Here is a 17,710-nt window from a genome sequence, read left to right as displayed (position 1 = left end):
TCAAATTAGTGAATTCTGAATCTTCAGCATAGTGGTTTTCCCAGTGTTTTTATGCTGTTTGCAAATTTTGTCAATCAAAATAGGAACAAATTTAATTTGCTTGAAATTTGAAGTTGCACCCTGTAGTATAAGGATAAAGAAGCACTAATTATTAATTTATTTGTCATGGTGGTGAGGGCTTGTTTTGTTTTGGGGATGTGAGCCTAAGAAGACACAGGATCTTCCATCCACTTTTAGAGGCAGAGTGATTTAATAGAGTATGCACCTCTGACTTGGAGCAATTAGGTAATAGCATGTGTCATATACTAAAGGGCTGAATTAGTTATCTTGTAAAGAATAAAGTCTTAAGTTTGGGTGTGGTTTTTAGTGCTGGACTTCCTTTCTTGCAGCCTGGGGCAGCCTCCTGACTTCCAAGATTTTGCAAGTTTTCTATCTTTAGGTTTTATTTGCAATGCCTTTATTTAACATTTTGTGATGCTCAGTGTGAAGAGAAGGGATATGCTCTTGTAAGAAAAGCAAGCAATGTCTGTGTGTGGTGTTCCCCTTAGGTGTAGCTAATGAGAAGCAGCGGAGGCTGTTGTACAACTTGGAGATGGAGCAAATGGCAAAGACAGCCAAAGCCCTCATGGAGGCAGTGAGCCATGCGAAGGCGCCTTTCACCAGTGCCACTCACCTGGATCATGTCAGACCCATGTTCAAAGTGAGTGTCAGGTTCTCACTGTGTCTTTGTTATGAAGAGTTTAAAGCATGGGAAAACAGTGGAAAATTACTCTGAAGAGTTTGCTAATGGAACAGATGGACTCTTTGGATATATTTGGCTTCAGTAACCAGTGTTTTGGGCTAAAGCTGTAAGCAGCCTCTGAGTTTAGTTTCTGCCTCTGTTTAGCTTGTCTGGACTCCACTGCTGGCAGCTTACAGTGTTGGCTTGCAGAACTGTGATGACCCAGAAGTTGCGTCCCTGTGTTTGGAAGGAATACGCTGTGCCATTAGGATAGCCTGTATCTTTGGAATGCAGGTTGGTGCCACACTCAGCCTGGGACTCGCTGAGGGCCATGTGTGCTCTGGGAGGCAGGTGGAGAATTACACACAGCTTATACATAGAAGATGAAGTATCTCATCTGCTTCCTTGAAATGGTAAAAGGCCTTGATGTAATCTAGCATTTCTTCAACTCTGCTTTTCTTGCTGAATCTTCTATTAAGAGCATTTGCTAACTGGAAAGTGATCTAACAGTGCCAGCTATCCATAGAAGGAAATTTTGTAGGCAAGTTGCTTTCTCTGGTTCTTTGGGGACTTGATTTTCATGCTTGTTTCTCTGTCCTGTAGCTTGAACGAGATGCTTATGTACAGGCCCTTGCTCGTTTTTCCTTGTTGACTGCCAGTTCCAGCATTACAGAAATGAAACAGAAGAACATCGATACCATTAAGACACTCATTACAGTTGCTCACACAGATGGCAACTATCTTGGCAATTCTTGGCACGAGGTAAATCTTTATTAGTTTAACTAGTGAACGTGGTTTTTCTTCTACTATCAGCTCCCAGAACTTGCTCAAAAATGTGAAGGAAGTACATTATATTGTTTAGTTTTCGGGGTTTTTTTCTAATAGGTAGATAAAAATAATGCACTGATTTTTTTTGAAGACTGTGGAAACTGTGTGACAATATTGTAGATTTGTGGCTGCATTTGATATAGGATTAAAATGGTAGAAAAAAATCCCATAGGGCTTCAGAATATTCCTCATATAAAATATTGTATTCTTATTCATGGAAACAAAAATATTCTAGCTCACAGGTCGAGACATGTCTGTGCAATGTTTGACAACATTTACACCATAAACACATGAAAAATTGGGGCTAAAATACTTTGGTGGGTGATTGGTAAAGATGAGCTATCAGGATTATATGCATTTTCTTAAAGCCTGTTTTCCAGGAGCAATTTTATCAGCTCTAAATCTGTGCTGTTGCTAAAAGGAGCATTTCTGCTGCATTATGTTCTCTGGTTCTAGGCTACGTGATGCGAGCCAAAATGTGCTAGAGCTGACAGATGCCTCAGACCTGGCTCACAGCACACTCTCCTGAGTGCTTGTGCCAGCAAAGGGATGTGGCTGTGGGGGAGGAGGAGGGAGGCGAGCACAGCATTGGCATTTAAACTGTCTAGGTTGGAGCAGTGTTACTCAAGTGGTGAGAGCTGCAATGTTTCAGTCTTTTCATCTCTCCAGGGCAATGAAGTCTCTACAAGATCAGCTCCAACTTGTTTATAGTCTTGAAAGTTGATGGTGTAAAAAGTAATGAAAAGGTATCCTTCAGTAGTTAGAGATCCAGGTTAGATTTTGGAGCACTGTTTATTTTAGTCTTATATTGGAATGATTCATGGTGGCTGATAATATTGAATGCAATCAACTTAATTTTCAGTTTTATTAGTAATGTTTTAGCTCCATCAAAGCTGTTATAACGGCCAAAGTTGTTTGAATGGTTGGAAAACCTGGGAAGGTCATAAATTTTAAATACAAATATATGTTAAGAATAAAAAGATGGTAGTGTGCAGAAACGCAGTGTTAAATTTCTTTTGGTTTTAGATTTTGAAATGTATTAGCCAGCTGGAACTGGCACAGCTCATAGGAACTGGCGTGAAAACTCGGTATTTGTCTGGTTCTGGGCGTGAGAGGGAAGGCAGCATTAAGGGCTATGCCTCTGCAGGAGAAGAGTTTATGGGCCTGGGCTTAGGTAAGATTATTAATCCTGAACTTCACAAAGATGCACATACAAGTGGAGTAAGGATGTTAAAGAATCCTCAATGTTATAACATACTCAAATATATTTACTTGCTTCCAGGGGAAGCTGTGCTGGATTAATGAAACTGTGTATTCCAATATGTGTTTATAATTACCAAATCTCTTGTAACTTTGGAATTGGGTTAAGCTATTTAATAACTACTCCACATTTATTTGTTGGAATATGTTGTTGTCAAAACTGTTTTGCTGTATGAAGTCATGCTTTCGTTAAAATATTAATTAATAGAAAAAAAAGCTGTTTCTTTTTAGGAATTAATAGATGTTTCAATAACTGACAATTGGTTTTCCAAAGGAATTTTTTATCTTAACATGTTGGGCTTGCTGTTCCAGTTCCTATTGTTTCTGCAGTGTGTACAAGAAACAAATCTTAGTTTTTTGGCTTAAATTAGAGGGACAAGGCAAGCTGCTTTAATCTTTGCAGAACCACTAAGGAAACAATTTAATTTTAAAAAACTTTGGAGTGAATGCTATAATGATGATTACAATGAACACAGAACTGTGTTCAGCATTAACTATTTGTAGCTAACTTAGAGTTCATGTTTTAAAATGTTATTTTATCTGTTCCGAATTTAATTAACAATATCATACCGTCTTAACCTAGAAAATATGATGTTTAGCTGTGTAATAATCTGGCACAGATCTGGCAAAGGCACTATCTGCTCCATATAAATTACGTGGTAGCTAGAAGCAGCAGTCACTTCTCTTTGTTTACTTGTTTGCTGTTGGAGTTAATATAAAGTCGTTGCTTCCTGATGGCAAATACTGTTTTTTAATGGATTTATGGCAGGGAACCTCGTTGGGAGTGGGGCTGACAAACGGCACATGGCGAGCATCCAGGAGTCTGTGGGGGAGACCAGCTCGCAGAGTGTGGTGGTAGCAGTAGACAGGTACTGAGCATGTAACCTCTGCACTCTTACCCAAATTGTTATCTTTGTCATCTGCCCTTCTGAAATAGTCTAAAGACATGCTTCTGTCCTAAACTACGTGTTGGAATGGGAGGTCTTAGTAACTACTGATGCAATGGTGCAAGTCTGCACAATCGTGTATTCAGACTTGCAGTGTGTATCCTAACCATAAACGCTCTGTTCCCACATCAAAGTCCAGGTCATTTGGGAATGTTCTCTGCTTTATCAGTGTTCTATATGGGCCACTATCAGCAGTCTGAACTCCTCTCAAGATTGAACAGCTGAAGGGGAAAAAGGGACAACAGTGCATCCATAGTCTTTCTCCTGTCTCTTCTGACAGCCAGAGCTGACCATATTCTCAGAGGATATAAAGATCAAAGGTGGCTAATAACCAGTCAAGTCTTGTAGCAAAGCTTTCTGTCTGTTTATTGTCCCCCTGCAATTTAACATGCTGTCACCCAAATGAGTGTTCCAGTATAACTTGGCCTGGGTAAACTTGTGAGCCTGTGCCTGTTCCTGCAGTGGGGCAGGAGCATGGTAGACTGTGATTTGGTGCAGGAAAGAGGATGCTTAGACTATGGACAGATGCATGTACTGCTGCCAAGGAGCAAGAATACAAGAGGTGCAGAGTTCATGGCATGGAGAACTGTGAAGTACCTCCAGATGTGCTGACCTTCTGCTGCAGCACTGAGCTGTAATCGATTCTTGTGGCTGCGCAGCTGAAACTCCAACTCCTGTGTTTGTTGTAGGATATTCACGGGCTCCACGAGGCTGGACGGGAATGCCATAGGTACGTAGGGTGGGTTCCAGGGCCCCTGGCACAGGAGCAGCCTGCCTTACAGCAGGCTCCTCCCGTGCAGTTGACTTTGTGCGGTGGCTGTGTGCCGTGTCCATGGACGAGCTGGCGTCCCCGCACCACCCGCGCATGTTCAGCCTGCAGAAGATCGTGGAGATCTCCTACTACAACATGAACCGCATCAGGCTGCAGTGGTCGAGGATTTGGCATGTGATTGGGGATCACTTCAATAAGGTACTTTTAAAAATCAAGTTACACAATATGCATAAATAGTGGGACTTCTTTAATCAACTTTTCCCTTCTGTGTTGTTAGTGGCTTAAACTCTGATATGGAAAAAAATTACATTCAAGGCACCTAAAAGAAGCACCTACTTAAAAATTTCAAGTGTACAAATAGAAATGTTTATAGGAATGATCTTTAATTATATAATCTTCATTATATGATTTGGTATTTTTGTAATTTTTCTTTGTTTTTTCCTTTGGATAAAATGCCAAATTAGTTTTCCTCTAAAATGTACACCGTTGATCGTTGAACAACAGTTGTTTTCCTTAGGAAATTGAATCGTGTTAGGATGGGATTTTTTAACCTAGGATTCCATTTATTTTATTGTATTGTACTGTATTTTAATTTTAGCATCTAGCTCACTATTACAATTCTGCTTGATACATTCAAAATCCATGGGTCTGTTTAGATGGATGTAATGACAGAAAGCCCCCTTCAACAACAACCCCTTCTTTCCCAAGTGTCAGAACACTGAACGTGCTAGCAATGTTTAGTGGGCTGAGATGGAGCCTGAGTGATGAATTTGTTACTCATATAAATTACACATTAACTGATAAATGTTTGAAAATATGCTTTTCTTCTAGGTTGGGTGTAACCCTAACGAAGATGTTGCCATCTTTGCTGTGGACTCATTAAGGCAGCTGTCAATGAAATTTCTTGAGAAGGGAGAGTTAGCCAACTTCCGCTTCCAGAAAGACTTCCTAAGGCCTTTTGAGCATATTATGAAGAAAAACAGGTGTGAGGCACTGCAATTTCTGCTTTAGCTTTAGTCCCACTTAAGGATGTCACTTGGTATGGGTCATGGTCATGTACAGGGAAGTGGGGGAGTTACTTTGTGCCACTGTAAAGTAGTCTTGCTTTCCTTTCTCTTCTTTTTTCTGAAGATCTCCGACTATTCGAGACATGGTGATCCGCTGTATTGCTCAGATGGTGAACTCTCAAGCTGGTAACATTCGTTCAGGCTGGAAAAATATCTTTGCTGTCTTTCATCAAGCAGCATCAGACCACGATGGGAATATCGTAGAGCTGGCTTTTCAGACTACAGCACACATAGTTAGTAAGTAATGCTTGACAGATGCATGCACCCAAATTAGCCTGGCTGCTGTGAGTCTGCTTCAGAAGGCTCATCTGAATAAGACACTTGTATTTCCAGGCAAGTAAACACACGACCTTGCAGCCAGACTGTTTAAACTCTGCAGCTGGGTCACACCCTTGAAGTCTCCTGAATGCTGTGGACAGGACAAACTAGATACAGATATTCTGCTGTAGAATTTGGCAATGTGGTTGGTGAAGTGGGACAGGGAAGGATGCAAGAGAAGGCAAAGAACCATATTTAATGTAGAAGATCTGGTCCTTTTGTGTTTGTCTGTTCCATAGCAGTATGCCATGGGTGACATGCCTAGATGGATGCAGTTTGTGGATTTTAATATCACTAAATTTTAAAAATGTATTTGTTTGTTCTTCACAGCAAATATTTTTCAGCAGCATTTTCCAGCAGCAATTGACTCATTTCAGGATGCAGTAAAATGCCTCTCTGAGTTTGCCTGTAACGTTGCCTTCCCAGACACCAGCATGGAAGCCATCAGGCTTATTCGCTATTGTGCAAAATACATCTCAGAAAGACCACAGGTATATTTGAATTATAACCCACGCTGCATTTTCATACTCTCTTCTACTGTTAAATGGAGATTAATCTGCTACGTAAGAGCTTTCATACTCAAACTGCAATTGCAAGTGTTTGAATACAAACACTTGCAATTGAAGTTTGAGTATGAAAGTTCTGTTAATTAAAAAGCTCTTTTAATTGAATAATTAATCCTAATCATTCAATTAGAAGAAATTTTGTTATTATGTGAGCAGTAAACTAGAGCTAGTTAAGTAATGTTAAGTCTTGTAAGTCCAAATGGGAAATAACTGAATGAAATAGTTTTTGTTTTTTGTTTATGTGGTGTTTAGATGACTTGGAAAGCAGTGCTTCCAGTTCTGTTGCCCTAGTTATGTCTAGTTCAGTTGGTTACAAATGTGTATTCTTCTCCATCAGTCTGTTGTGTGAATACTGAATGCAATAATCGCTGCCTGAGGAGTGCCTGGAGTTACATTGCAGTTGCATGTCCCCAGTGCATGCTGCCTTCAGTGTACCAGAGACTTGTAGAACTGGTTTCTGCCAATTTTAGATTTCCTTGTTACGGGTATTGACATAACAGTTGTCTGTCACTGTTAAAGTTGCTTTCTAAGAAGTCCAAACCTCACCTGGACTGAAATAAAAACAGATTGAAGTATTTATTTCCATACATTATTTTTTAGTATTTTTGCAAATAGTTACATCTCAGAGCTATACTTACATTTTGCAGAATTGGAATGTTACAGTAGGAACTAAGCTAACTTTCCAAGTTTGTCTGTACCACTGGTAGTATCTAAATTTGTCACAGACAATGATGTTTGAGATAATTTTTTTCTTTAAACCTTTTTTCCTACTGATCCTCAAGGTATTAAGAGAATACACAAGTGATGACATGAATGTGGCTCCTGGGGACAGAGTATGGGTCAGAGGATGGTTTCCTATTTTGTTTGAACTTTCTTGTATCATCAATCGTTGCAAGTTAGATGTTCGTACAAGGTAATAAAGCTTTTATTTTTTTTCTTTTTTATTTTAATTCATTTAGTGAAGCTATCACAGGAACATATTTTAACATCTGTTCCTATGCTTGTTTGGGTTTGTTTATAGAGGCTTAACAGTGATGTTTGAAATCATGAAGAGTTACGGCCATACCTTTGAAAAGCACTGGTGGCAAGACCTGTTTAGAATTGTGTTTCGGATTTTTGATAATATGAAACTCCCTGAGCAACAAACGGAGGTAAAACCAAAAAAACACCCAAAAAGCAAGCATTCTCTAGAGCTGTCTTTTTAAGAACTTGCACATCTGAGTCTGCAGTTTCTACTGACATCAGATATTGCCACCCCATACTGCCCCAGACTTAACTAAACACATTCTGTATTCCTTCAAATTCTGTGGCATGAATGAAACTTGCCACAGTGTCCAGTGACCTGTGTGTGTGTCCATCTGATTATTTTCAAGGAGAATGTTCTCCCTCTGTTGTGCACATGTACTGTTTTCTGACCAGTCTTCATGTGGCCAACTAAGTGCTTCTGACAAGACATCTGTGGTCGTGAGGCTTTAGTTCTGAGTTTTCCTCTCCTCAGAGCTGTGTCTCTTGTTGACCAGCCATGTATAAGCCAAGTGTTGTCATCATGGAAGAATCCCCATAGAACAAAAGACTTTCATTTTCTGTCCCAGAAATCAGAGTGGATGACCACGACGTGCAACCACGCCCTTTATGCTATCTGTGACGTGTTCACACAGTTCTATGAAGCTTTGCACGAGATCCTTCTTCCTGACATACTTGCACAGTTACACTGGTGTGTAAAACAAGGTACCTTATTTACCTGTATCTCTTGATTAAATGTAGTTTTAAATGTCCATTACTTAAGAAGGGGAAGGTTAACTGAATTTTTGAAGAATAAAAGTTCCCATTAGGACAATATGTGTTGCAGTAGATTGATTCAAGATTCAGATATCTTGAATATCTGAGCATCAATCTTTTCATTGACTTAGGCAATTTTTTTGTTACTGTGTTCATAAATGGATCATGGTGTTACTGTGACACAGCAAAAGCTTTCGAGAAGGGTCAGTCTTCTGAACTTTCTGCCAACAGCCTTTTGTGGTTTGACTGCAGTGATACATTACCTCCTTTATTTAGACATATAGATATGTGCATGCATTCTGATTATTTTTCTTTTTTCTTATTTTCTCCTGCATGTTACTACCGTGGAATATCAGGGGATGATCTTGAAGTAAATCATAAGTTTCTGATTGCTGCTTTTCCTTCCTTTTTCTCACTCAGTGCTTCCCTTCTGCTTCTGCCCTGTCTTTTGTCTTCCCTGGTTGGATTTCCATCTCATGAAGGCTATTTTGAAATTCTTTTTTTTATTCAGTAGGTTCTTCAGCTTCATATTGCTGTAACATATTGTATAGGTAGGCTTTGAGCCAAGAGACTGCATTTCACAGTATTGGTAAAAATTTTTAATGGAGCAGTGATAGGGAATAATTAATTTTTCCTTGATATTGTAGAAGTTGATAAATATGGAACATTTCTTTTACAGATAATGAGCAGTTGGCACGATCAGGTACAAACTGCCTAGAAAACCTGGTAATACTCAACGGACAGAAGTTCAGCCCTGAAGTCTGGGGCCAGACATGCAATTGTATGCTAGAAATCTTCAAAACAACTATTCCTCATGTGTAAGTTTATAAGTTTAATTATTATATTGATACCCAGTTCTAAAACAACAATATTTACCTTTTTTTTTTCTTTTTGCTGTTTTATTTTTTGTTTGATTTTTTTGTTGTTGTTTTGTTTGTTTTCTTTAACTCTGTGAAGCTTGCTGACATGGAAGCCTGTAGGAATGGAGGAAGATTCATCTGAAAAACACTTGGTAAGAGTTAATTTAGGGTGATAAACTGACTTGAAGGGTTTTTTGTTAGGTTAGCTTTTGAAATATTCGTTGTCGTCTGTTGTAGATGTTGTATACTTACCACAGTAGTCAATACACTTGACAAGGAATTGACAGTAGATTGTATTTGGTGTTACTGTAAAAAATGATGTAAAGAATGGATGCAGGAAGCCTTTGAATCTAGGAGTAGAGAAGTCCTCTGAAAAGTGATAGCTAGCTGGGAGTTAGTGTTTCAGATTGCTGGAATTGCTCTGCACTCTCTTCTAGGATTTGGACCTAGATCACCAGTCTTTAAGCAGCATGGATAAAAATGCTTCTGAAAGAGGACAAAGCCAATATTCAAATCCAACAGATGAGAGCTGGAAAGGTGGTCCTTACACAAGTAAGGAAAGCATACAAGCTTTTTCAGTGCACCTTTATAGCCAGTCTTAATTCAATTCTGTAGCTCTCTACAGAAAGTTTTGGGGTAGTTAAACTTGGGATAAGTCTTTGCAATTTACGTTTATGCCTTGCAGTGAGATTTTCTCTTTAGAAGATAATTCACAGCATTACTAAATATCAAATTATTAAGGGGAATGTCATATTTTGCTAGCCTGCTGTAAGTGAATCATCATTAATTGCTTCTGAAACATGTGTTGCTCCATTTCATTAGACCAAAAACTATTTGCTGGCCTCCTTATCAAGTGTGTGGTGCAGCTGGAGTTGATACAGACCATTGACAACATAGTGTTCTATCCAGCAACAAGCAAGAAGGAAGATGCTGAGCACATGGCTGCAGCTCAGGTACCATCAGACTTACTTGTAACCTTAAGGTGACAGTAAAGTACAAACAATGGAATGCTCTGACATGCTCACAAAATATAGTCTTCTTCTGACTTTTAGCATTACCCTGAGTGTGTGTGTAAACTACTCTTAAGTTGTGATTTTTTGTCTGCCTCCAGCGTTGCCTGGCAGTCTGCCTGTTATAGTATTATATTACTTTAATTTTTATTATCAATGTAATAGATTATAGTTGTTTGTATCATGAATACATACTCTCAAAAATGTTTTTTGTTTGTATGGGAGAAAGTATTCATTTCTGCTCATTAGACTGAGTGTCTTCATTTAGCCACAGCTGAGGCTTTGCTCATTCTCTGGATGTTTGCACAGGAATTCTTGCAGAAGTTGAACTTCAGCAAGGTCAATGGTCAAGATTTCAGTAATTGCCAACCTCAGAGATGTCCCTGTCCCTGAAAGTTCTGATTCTGGGCAGTAGTGCACGGTAGCTCTGGCTTAGCTGTTAATAAAGCCATGAGCTGGAAGTTCTGGCTAGTACATTCAGGTAGTGTTTTGGGGATGGTATAGTTAAATTCCTAGTGAAATGAGCTAAAAATATTGACCAATTTAATTAAATTTGACATGAGTCAAAGATGGGGAATTTCTACACTAGGCAACATTTAGCCCACACTGTTTTTGTTGTTCATTGTGATGTTTTCAGAATTCAACAGACCTACCCAGTCAGCTTCTAGAGAAGAGGAAATGTTCTGTACCATATTGCTGTGACTGCAATGTTTCAATAAGGGAGTTCTTCCCTCACTCTTGAGTCTTATTTTCTTATCAGTAACGAGGATAGATCATAACTTCTCTCTTCTTAAGTACCCCACTAAGAAGAGTTCAGCTCTGATCTTTGACAGGACCACCTTTCTCTGTTGGACTGCACAAATACTGCATTGCACCTATAAATGGAATTAGAGTTTCTGGAGCTTACAGCATGTGCTCTCTCTCTCTCTTTGTCCCTCTCCCCCTGCTCTTCAGCGAGACACATTAGATGCAGTTATCCACATTGACACAGAAGACCAAGGAATGTATAAATATATGTCTTCACATCACCTTTTTAAGTTACTGGATTGTCTGCAAGAGTCTCACTCATTTTCAAAAGCCTTTAATTCAAATTATGAGCAGCGAACTGTGTTATGGAGAGCAGGTGAGGCTTTTATTTTTATTTGAAAAAATTGCTGAACTGCACTTCTAGCTTTAAGTATCATGACACAACAATGTGCCATTGCAATCACCTCTAGAGTTTATTGGACAGTCGCATGCTTTTATTGCTTGTCTCCTTCCTGATGACTTGAATAATTCTGTTTGCTAAATTATCTGCTTTTTTTGATTAAAGTAGAGCTGCACAGCTGGTACTGCTGTAGTATACTGCTGTATACAGCTGTATACTGCTGTATCTTTATAAATAAATCTGAATTAATCAAAATCAAGGAGGAGGAAATACTGTCTGGACAAGAAATCATTACTGGTCACTAGTGCAGATATTGTTGATAAAATTTATTTTTGCCTAGTAATGCCAGCTTTGGATGTTCCCTCTTATCCTGTGTGGGACTGATTTCTAGGGTTCAAGGGTAAATCAAAACCCAATCTCTTAAAACAAGAGACCAGCAGCCTGGCATGCTGCCTGAGGATCCTGTTCCGGATGTACGTGGACGAGAGCCGGCGGGAGGCCTGGGACGCGGTCCAGCGGCGGCTGCTCAGGTAGGACATGGAGGTGTGGCCACTCTGCACTCAAAGTTCACCTAGCAGTAAGGAAGCAATCTGCCTGGAATGGATGGAGCACCTTCTTGCCTGACATAGGCTTTTCTTTATGGAATGGTGGTGTCTGAATAGTTTTCCCAGTTGAGTACGTAGTAATAGAGGTATAATAGGATACACTAATTGAAAAAGAGTGCAGTATAAGCTGCTGTACACCTGGAATTTAAACAAATGCAGAAAATAGTTATACATTAATATAAAAAGATATTTGGGTGAGTTGGTACATAAAAGTTGAAAGTACTAGTCTCTTCTCAAATGTGAAGATCTCCCAACTTGCTCTTGGTACTAATACAGTGCATTCTGATCTACCAGCATGTATGGACATGTTAATCTGCTTAGTCCTTCTTTAATTAAAAGAGTGTCCTAAAAATAACCATAGTAAGTGGTACAGTTTGTACCTTGTGTTGACAATCTGCAGCAGGGATCAAAAATTTATTAATACAATAATAATTCTTCCTTAATGTGGGATGCTGAGCTGTCAGGAAATAATGTTTGCCGGTTGAAAGTGACAGCACTTCAATTACAAAATGTTTATCAGGCAGATTAATTTTCCTTTTCCTTCTCTGTCACCAAGTATTTCCATTCACTTATATGAAAACTATTTCAGTTCAGTTATCTGGAACAATTCCTGTACCAGAAGAAGTAAATTTGTGTAGTTCAGGTTGTTGCATGTGATTGAAAACTTTCCCATGGAAGTGCATCTTGCTTGAAAACAAAAGTACACTGAGAGGACAAACAGAGAATGCAATCAAAACCTTTGTAAGGGTTTGTGTGAACTTTATGGTTTGTGTGAACTGTGCCATCTCTGCAGTGTGTGCAGTGAAGCCCTGGCGTATTTTATTACTGTCAACTCGGAAAGCCACAGAGAAGCCTGGACCAATCTCCTGCTGTTGCTTTTAACAAAAACACTAAAAATCAGTGATGATAAGGTAAGAAGGGGCTGGAAGTCGTGTCTGCATTTGGGTGTGTTTTTCATTCCTCCATCAGCCTGAGTTCAGTCTTTATTATTCCATCCAGATTGGAAGTGGGTGGATCCTCATAGTGAGCGCTCTCCTAGCTCCACTGTCTGCAGGCATTCTGCATTGTGGAAATGGGGCTGCATCCATGCAATTCCCAGTTGTGTGGGAATGCGGATAGAATTACTAACAGCTTTCATATAAAAGCACAATGAGTGTGCAGTAAGGGACGGGCTTATGCTGTATTACAGCTGCACAGGAATGGTAAAATTGGAATTCCAGTTTCCTTGACAGCGATGGCAAGAATAATTTTCAGGATCTTGGCCCTTTTGAGGAAAACCAAATATTCATGTTGCTACAAATAGACTCTGGTACTACCTCTGGGCTGAGAAGTCACAAAGCCCTGACTCTGTTTAGGGGGTAACACCAAAGCACACCCTGCATGCGCTGCTGCCGCAAACAACACGGAGCCCTTGGGCCATTGGGAGGGCTTGGGTGGGACCTGGTGTTTTAACAAGTTGCTGTAGCCATGAACGTGTCAACACTTTTTATTTTGCTCTAGCAATCGAGAATGACGTTCTGTTTCTGTATCTTGGCCAGTTCAGGGCACACGCTTCCACCTATTATCCGTACCTGTGTGAGATCATGCAGTTCGACCTGATCCCCGAGCTGCGGGCGGTGCTGCGCAAGTTCTTCCTGCGCATCGGGGCGGTGTTCGACATCTGCACGGCGGCTGAGCAGGCACGCTCAGCTGGCACGAACCTGCCCTCCTGGCAGCTCCCGTGAGCTACTACACCGGCCTGCACGGAAAGCTGTGGCCAGGGAGGGATTGAAGCAGATGGGAAAAAATGGGACCCTGGTGTTTCACCACAGGAGCAAGTTATTCTTACCACAATGGCATTTGGGAATGAGGAAAATAATCCTGTTCTGTCCATCCTACAGAAGTGTCAGCAGTTTTATTTAAATTATTGCTTACAGAGTCAATACAGTAGGTGTGCAGTCTCTTTGTTTCAATGCTAATCATTTGTATGATCCAGTATGTCTCTTCTAGTCTTTCATGCACTGCTCAGTCTTTCATCCCAGCTAGAGCTGATCAATCAGCTGGATCTCTCCACAGAAGTTATGCCCCTTGGAACTAATGACTGTATTTGTGTAGCCTTGTGATGTTGGCAAGTGTTCATAATAAACTTGACTGTGGTGGGCAGTGACCACCCGAGAGCCCTCTGGGTTTTCCTTTGTGTCCAGGACCAGGCCAGGCAGGGCACTGGGCTCTTGAAGTGGACAGCCTGGAGGATATTCGGAGAAGGTTTTCCTTCTGTTTAGCAATTGACTTAATTTTGTTTTTAATATCAGTACTGCATCTTCTGAGACTTATTTTTAGTTTTATGGAAGATTTTACAGCAGAAGCACCAACAGCATCTATTCCTTTAACTTATGAGGCTTGAGTTAAAGGCATTTAAGAAAAAGAAAATGCCTAAATGCTTTCCTTTTCCTTTCATACATTGGCAGATCATAGAGCATACACAGGAACACCAAAAACAAGGCTCAGAATAAACCAACCCACTTTTTGACCCTTGAATATAATTTAGCAGTAATGGTGACTGCTTAGCAAAAAGTCCAATCCTTAACACAAGTTTGTCTCCTTTTACTGCAGATCTACAAGTTCTGACTTGTCATCTTGTGCAAATGATTTTTGTTTTCAACACTTAGTTCCCAGTGGTATCTAAAAACCCTGAATTTCCAAAAAACTGCTCTAGCAAAATTAAACAAGTTCATTCACATGCTCTAAGTTAACAACACAATTCTGTGCTTTGAAGGCTTTCTGTGAAGCAAAATGTGACATGACACCACAGCTTTGCTTGCCCAAGAGAGTTTTCTTTCCTTAAAATGCATCAGGTTTCTGTGACAATGTTTCTATGACAGGATGCTGTCTTGACCTTTGAAATAATTTTAAATTTCAAGTTTCAAGACTTTTCTAATGGCAGGATGGGAGGAGAGGCTCCACTTCCTAAAATAATGCAAAGTAGTATTAACTGCTGTGCTATCCAGAGTAGCAAACCTAAAATATTAACAGTATTTAAAGAAAAAAAAAAAAAAAAACAAACCAACAAACAGCAACAACAACCTACCTACTTGAATGGAACTAAGTGTATAACATTATTTTGGTTTCTGAGTTGCCTTTCCTGGTAGGATGGCCTCAGGTGAAGTTGTCTTGGGATATGCTGCTGTGAGCTGCTGGGAATGTGCTGTCTCTGGAGGTTGTTGTCTTTGTGCTGTCTTTTTTTTGCTGTTGTTGTTTGGGGTTTTTGTTGTTGTTTTTTGTTTATTTGTTTGGTTTGTTTTCTGTGATCTTTTTCCAAAGGGTTTTTATGGTGCTCCTCAGTACATCAGTTTGTCCTGTATAAGCATTGTTTGGGAAAGGTTTTACAGTCAGTAGTAGTGACAAAGCTTTCACAATTTATTCTCACTTTTTATTTTTAACCAAAGAAGAGTGGTAGTTGTGGCTCTTTGACTTTTAAATGCCCGTTAGGTTAAATCAATACACTGCTATTTAGTAGAAGGGAGTGAATGGCTATGTATGACAATAGAAGACTGAAAAATAAGCAATGCTGGTATTTACCTTGCTGCATTTGAAATATCCTTTTGTGTTGCATCTTGTGTAGCTGCTCATTCCCTGGGAATGTCACTGCATTGGGTACTGCAGAAAATGAAGTATTTATTTTAACTCTTATTTAAATCTGTAATAACATGCTATTCCTTTTCTTCTGGTCGTAGGTAGTCCTAAGGAAAATATTTGAACCATTATTTTTCAGATTTGGAATGTGTCACTGCCTCATGGAATGTGTTCCCTCATGTCCCATCAGACACACCTGGCCCAGCTGCATGTGTCACAGGTTTGAAAGCCCTGCAGTCATGTCTTGGAAAAAGTCTCAATTTTGAGGTCTTAAATGACTTCACAGTTGCTTCATGGGCTTTCTTTACTGTAAGGGGCAGCATCTGTAGTCTCTGCACATAGGATAAGGATATTTAATCCATGCTTCCCTTCAGCCTTTGGTCTGAGACTGTTCTTCTCCTTAAGAAAAGCTTTTGTTGTATTTATAGCAGTTACAGTCTGCTGAGGTTGGGTATGTGATATCCAGCCATCCCAGGGCCTGCAGAGCAAGGAGGAGAAGGGGGCCTGGGATGCGACTGCCTTGTCAGAGCCCAGTCCTGTTGTGTTCCTGCAGGCCCCTGTCCCTGTACAGCAGTAATCAGGCTGTGTTCAGCTAAGCCCACAGCGCTGGGGGTTTTCCTCAGTCAGGAAGGGCCAAACCCGCTGCATCCCTCGCAGTGCAGCCGGTTCCTCAGCTGGCTGTGTGGGGAGCAGGACCGTGCAGTACAGGAGGGACAGAAGGACACCTCTTGGCCAGGCTGCGCAGCAGAGGGATCTGCAGCTCACCCTCCTGGAATGGCATGGATCCTGGAGCCTCCGTGTGCTTTGCTGTGAGTCTTTCCAGAGCTCTCGAGGGCAGGGAGGAGGAGAGGATGCAAGCGAGGAAAACCCTAAACCCTCCCTTTTGCGGTGATTAGAATCTCCCTTCATCTTGCTTCTCTTGTGTCTTACCGTCCACGAAAAGGTTGTTTTTACAGCAGTTTGCTACCCATGTCTGGTACCTCACATTCTAAACTGTAAACAGAACAATCTAAACCAATGTCCACTACTACAACCGACAACCCCCAGATTTTAGCTCATCTTAGTATTCAGGAAAAAGGTTAAAAACAGAAACTCTGTCAAAAGTGCATCTCCCTTTAATCTGTAACTTCAGTTTGTTCAGCACCTTTGTTTAAAATGTATGTTTTCACATATTTAAAATGCCTGAGTTTTAATATCTCTGTATTAAGTGCATTTACTATCAATAATTTAAAGACTATTCCTTGCCAATGGATGTATAGAGTTCTGAGAGAATACCAAAATTATATAATATGAAAAACTATGTAAAGTTTTCTACATGAAAATACGATGTATAATAGTTATAATATTCCATGCTTTAATCAAGTGATAAATCAATAAAGTTTTACGAAGCGTTCCTTTTTTGTTCAGGTGGTTCCTTAAGCGGCTCAGAGGCTTCGATGCCACTCCGGCTTCTCTGCGGGGTTGGGGGGTTCCGGTTCCTGTTTTATACCGCACGCTCTCTACTCGCCCTGCTCCGCCGCGGGGCCGGGCCCGTTCCCTTGACAGTGCAGGGGCTCCGGCCGGGCCCCCGCTCGCCCCCGGCCCGAGGCCCCCGCTCGTTCCCGGCCCGAGGCCCCCGCTCGCTCCCGGCCCGGGCCCCGCTCGTTCCCGGCCCGAGGCCCCCGCTCGCCCCCGGCCCGGGCCCCCGCTCGCCCCCGGCCCGAGGCCCCCGCTCGCCCCCGGCCCGGGCCCCGCTCGTTCCCGGCCCGAGGCCCCCGCTCGCCCCCGGCCCGAGGCCCCCGCTCGCCCCCGGCCCGGGCCCCCGCTCGCCCCCGGCCCGAGGCCCCCGCTCGCCCCCGGCCCGAGGCCCCCGCTCGCCCCCGGCCCGAGGCCCCCGCTCGCCCCCGGCCCGAGGCCCCCGCTCGCCCCCGGCCCGAGGCCCCGCTCGCCCCCGGCGCGGGCCCCGCTCGTTCCCGGCCCGAGGCCCCCGCTCGTTCCCGGCCCGAGGCCCCCGCTCGCTCCCGGCCCGGGCCCCGCTCGTTCCCGGCCCGAGGCCCCCGCTCGTTCCCGGCCCGGGCCCCGCTCGTTCCCGGCCCGAGGCCCCCGCTCGCCCCCGGCCCGAGGCCCCCGCTCGCCCCCGGCCCGGGCCCCGCTCGTTCCCGGCCCGAGGCCCGGGGCGGGGCGAGGCCGCCGCGCTGCGCGAGGCGCCGCGGGGCCCTGTGGGAAGGGCCCGGCCATT

At 42.1% G+C, this 17,710-nt stretch overlaps 1 protein-coding gene across 2 annotated transcripts in view; it reads left to right on the top strand.

Moving 5' to 3' along the window:
• ARFGEF2 (ADP ribosylation factor guanine nucleotide exchange factor 2) overlaps positions 1–16,886 on the top strand; it is a 36,588-nt gene extending 19,702 nt beyond the window's left edge. For both annotated transcript variants that reach the window (XM_068208117.1, XM_068208116.1), the window contains exons 19-39: positions 549–700; positions 887–1,015; positions 1,325–1,483; positions 2,576–2,723; positions 3,579–3,678; positions 4,446–4,486; positions 4,557–4,726; positions 5,360–5,511; positions 5,660–5,832; positions 6,244–6,404; positions 7,262–7,392; positions 7,501–7,630; positions 8,072–8,207; positions 8,938–9,076; positions 9,216–9,270; positions 9,556–9,670; positions 9,941–10,071; positions 11,083–11,251; positions 11,667–11,805; positions 12,674–12,791; positions 13,419–16,886. In XM_068208117.1, the coding sequence (XP_068064218.1) occupies positions 549–700; positions 887–1,015; positions 1,325–1,483; positions 2,576–2,723; positions 3,579–3,678; positions 4,446–4,486; positions 4,557–4,726; positions 5,360–5,511; positions 5,660–5,832; positions 6,244–6,404; positions 7,262–7,392; positions 7,501–7,630; positions 8,072–8,207; positions 8,938–9,076; positions 9,216–9,270; positions 9,556–9,670; positions 9,941–10,071; positions 11,083–11,251; positions 11,667–11,805; positions 12,674–12,791; positions 13,419–13,604 (2,834 nt within the window). In that variant the 3' untranslated portion in view covers positions 13,605–16,886. The remainder of the gene's footprint in view (positions 1–548; positions 701–886; positions 1,016–1,324; positions 1,484–2,575; positions 2,724–3,578; positions 3,679–4,445; positions 4,487–4,556; positions 4,727–5,359; positions 5,512–5,659; positions 5,833–6,243; positions 6,405–7,261; positions 7,393–7,500; positions 7,631–8,071; positions 8,208–8,937; positions 9,077–9,215; positions 9,271–9,555; positions 9,671–9,940; positions 10,072–11,082; positions 11,252–11,666; positions 11,806–12,673; positions 12,792–13,418) is intronic.
• The last annotated feature ends 824 nt before the right edge of the window (positions 16,887–17,710 follow it).

This window comes from Anomalospiza imberbis, chromosome 17 (genome assembly GCF_031753505.1).
Source record: "Anomalospiza imberbis isolate Cuckoo-Finch-1a 21T00152 chromosome 17, ASM3175350v1, whole genome shotgun sequence".
NCBI classification, from domain to species: Eukaryota; Metazoa; Chordata; class Aves; order Passeriformes; family Viduidae; genus Anomalospiza; species Anomalospiza imberbis.
Note: the sequence above shows the minus strand (reverse complement) of the source record. Positions and strands in the feature narration are given on the sequence as shown.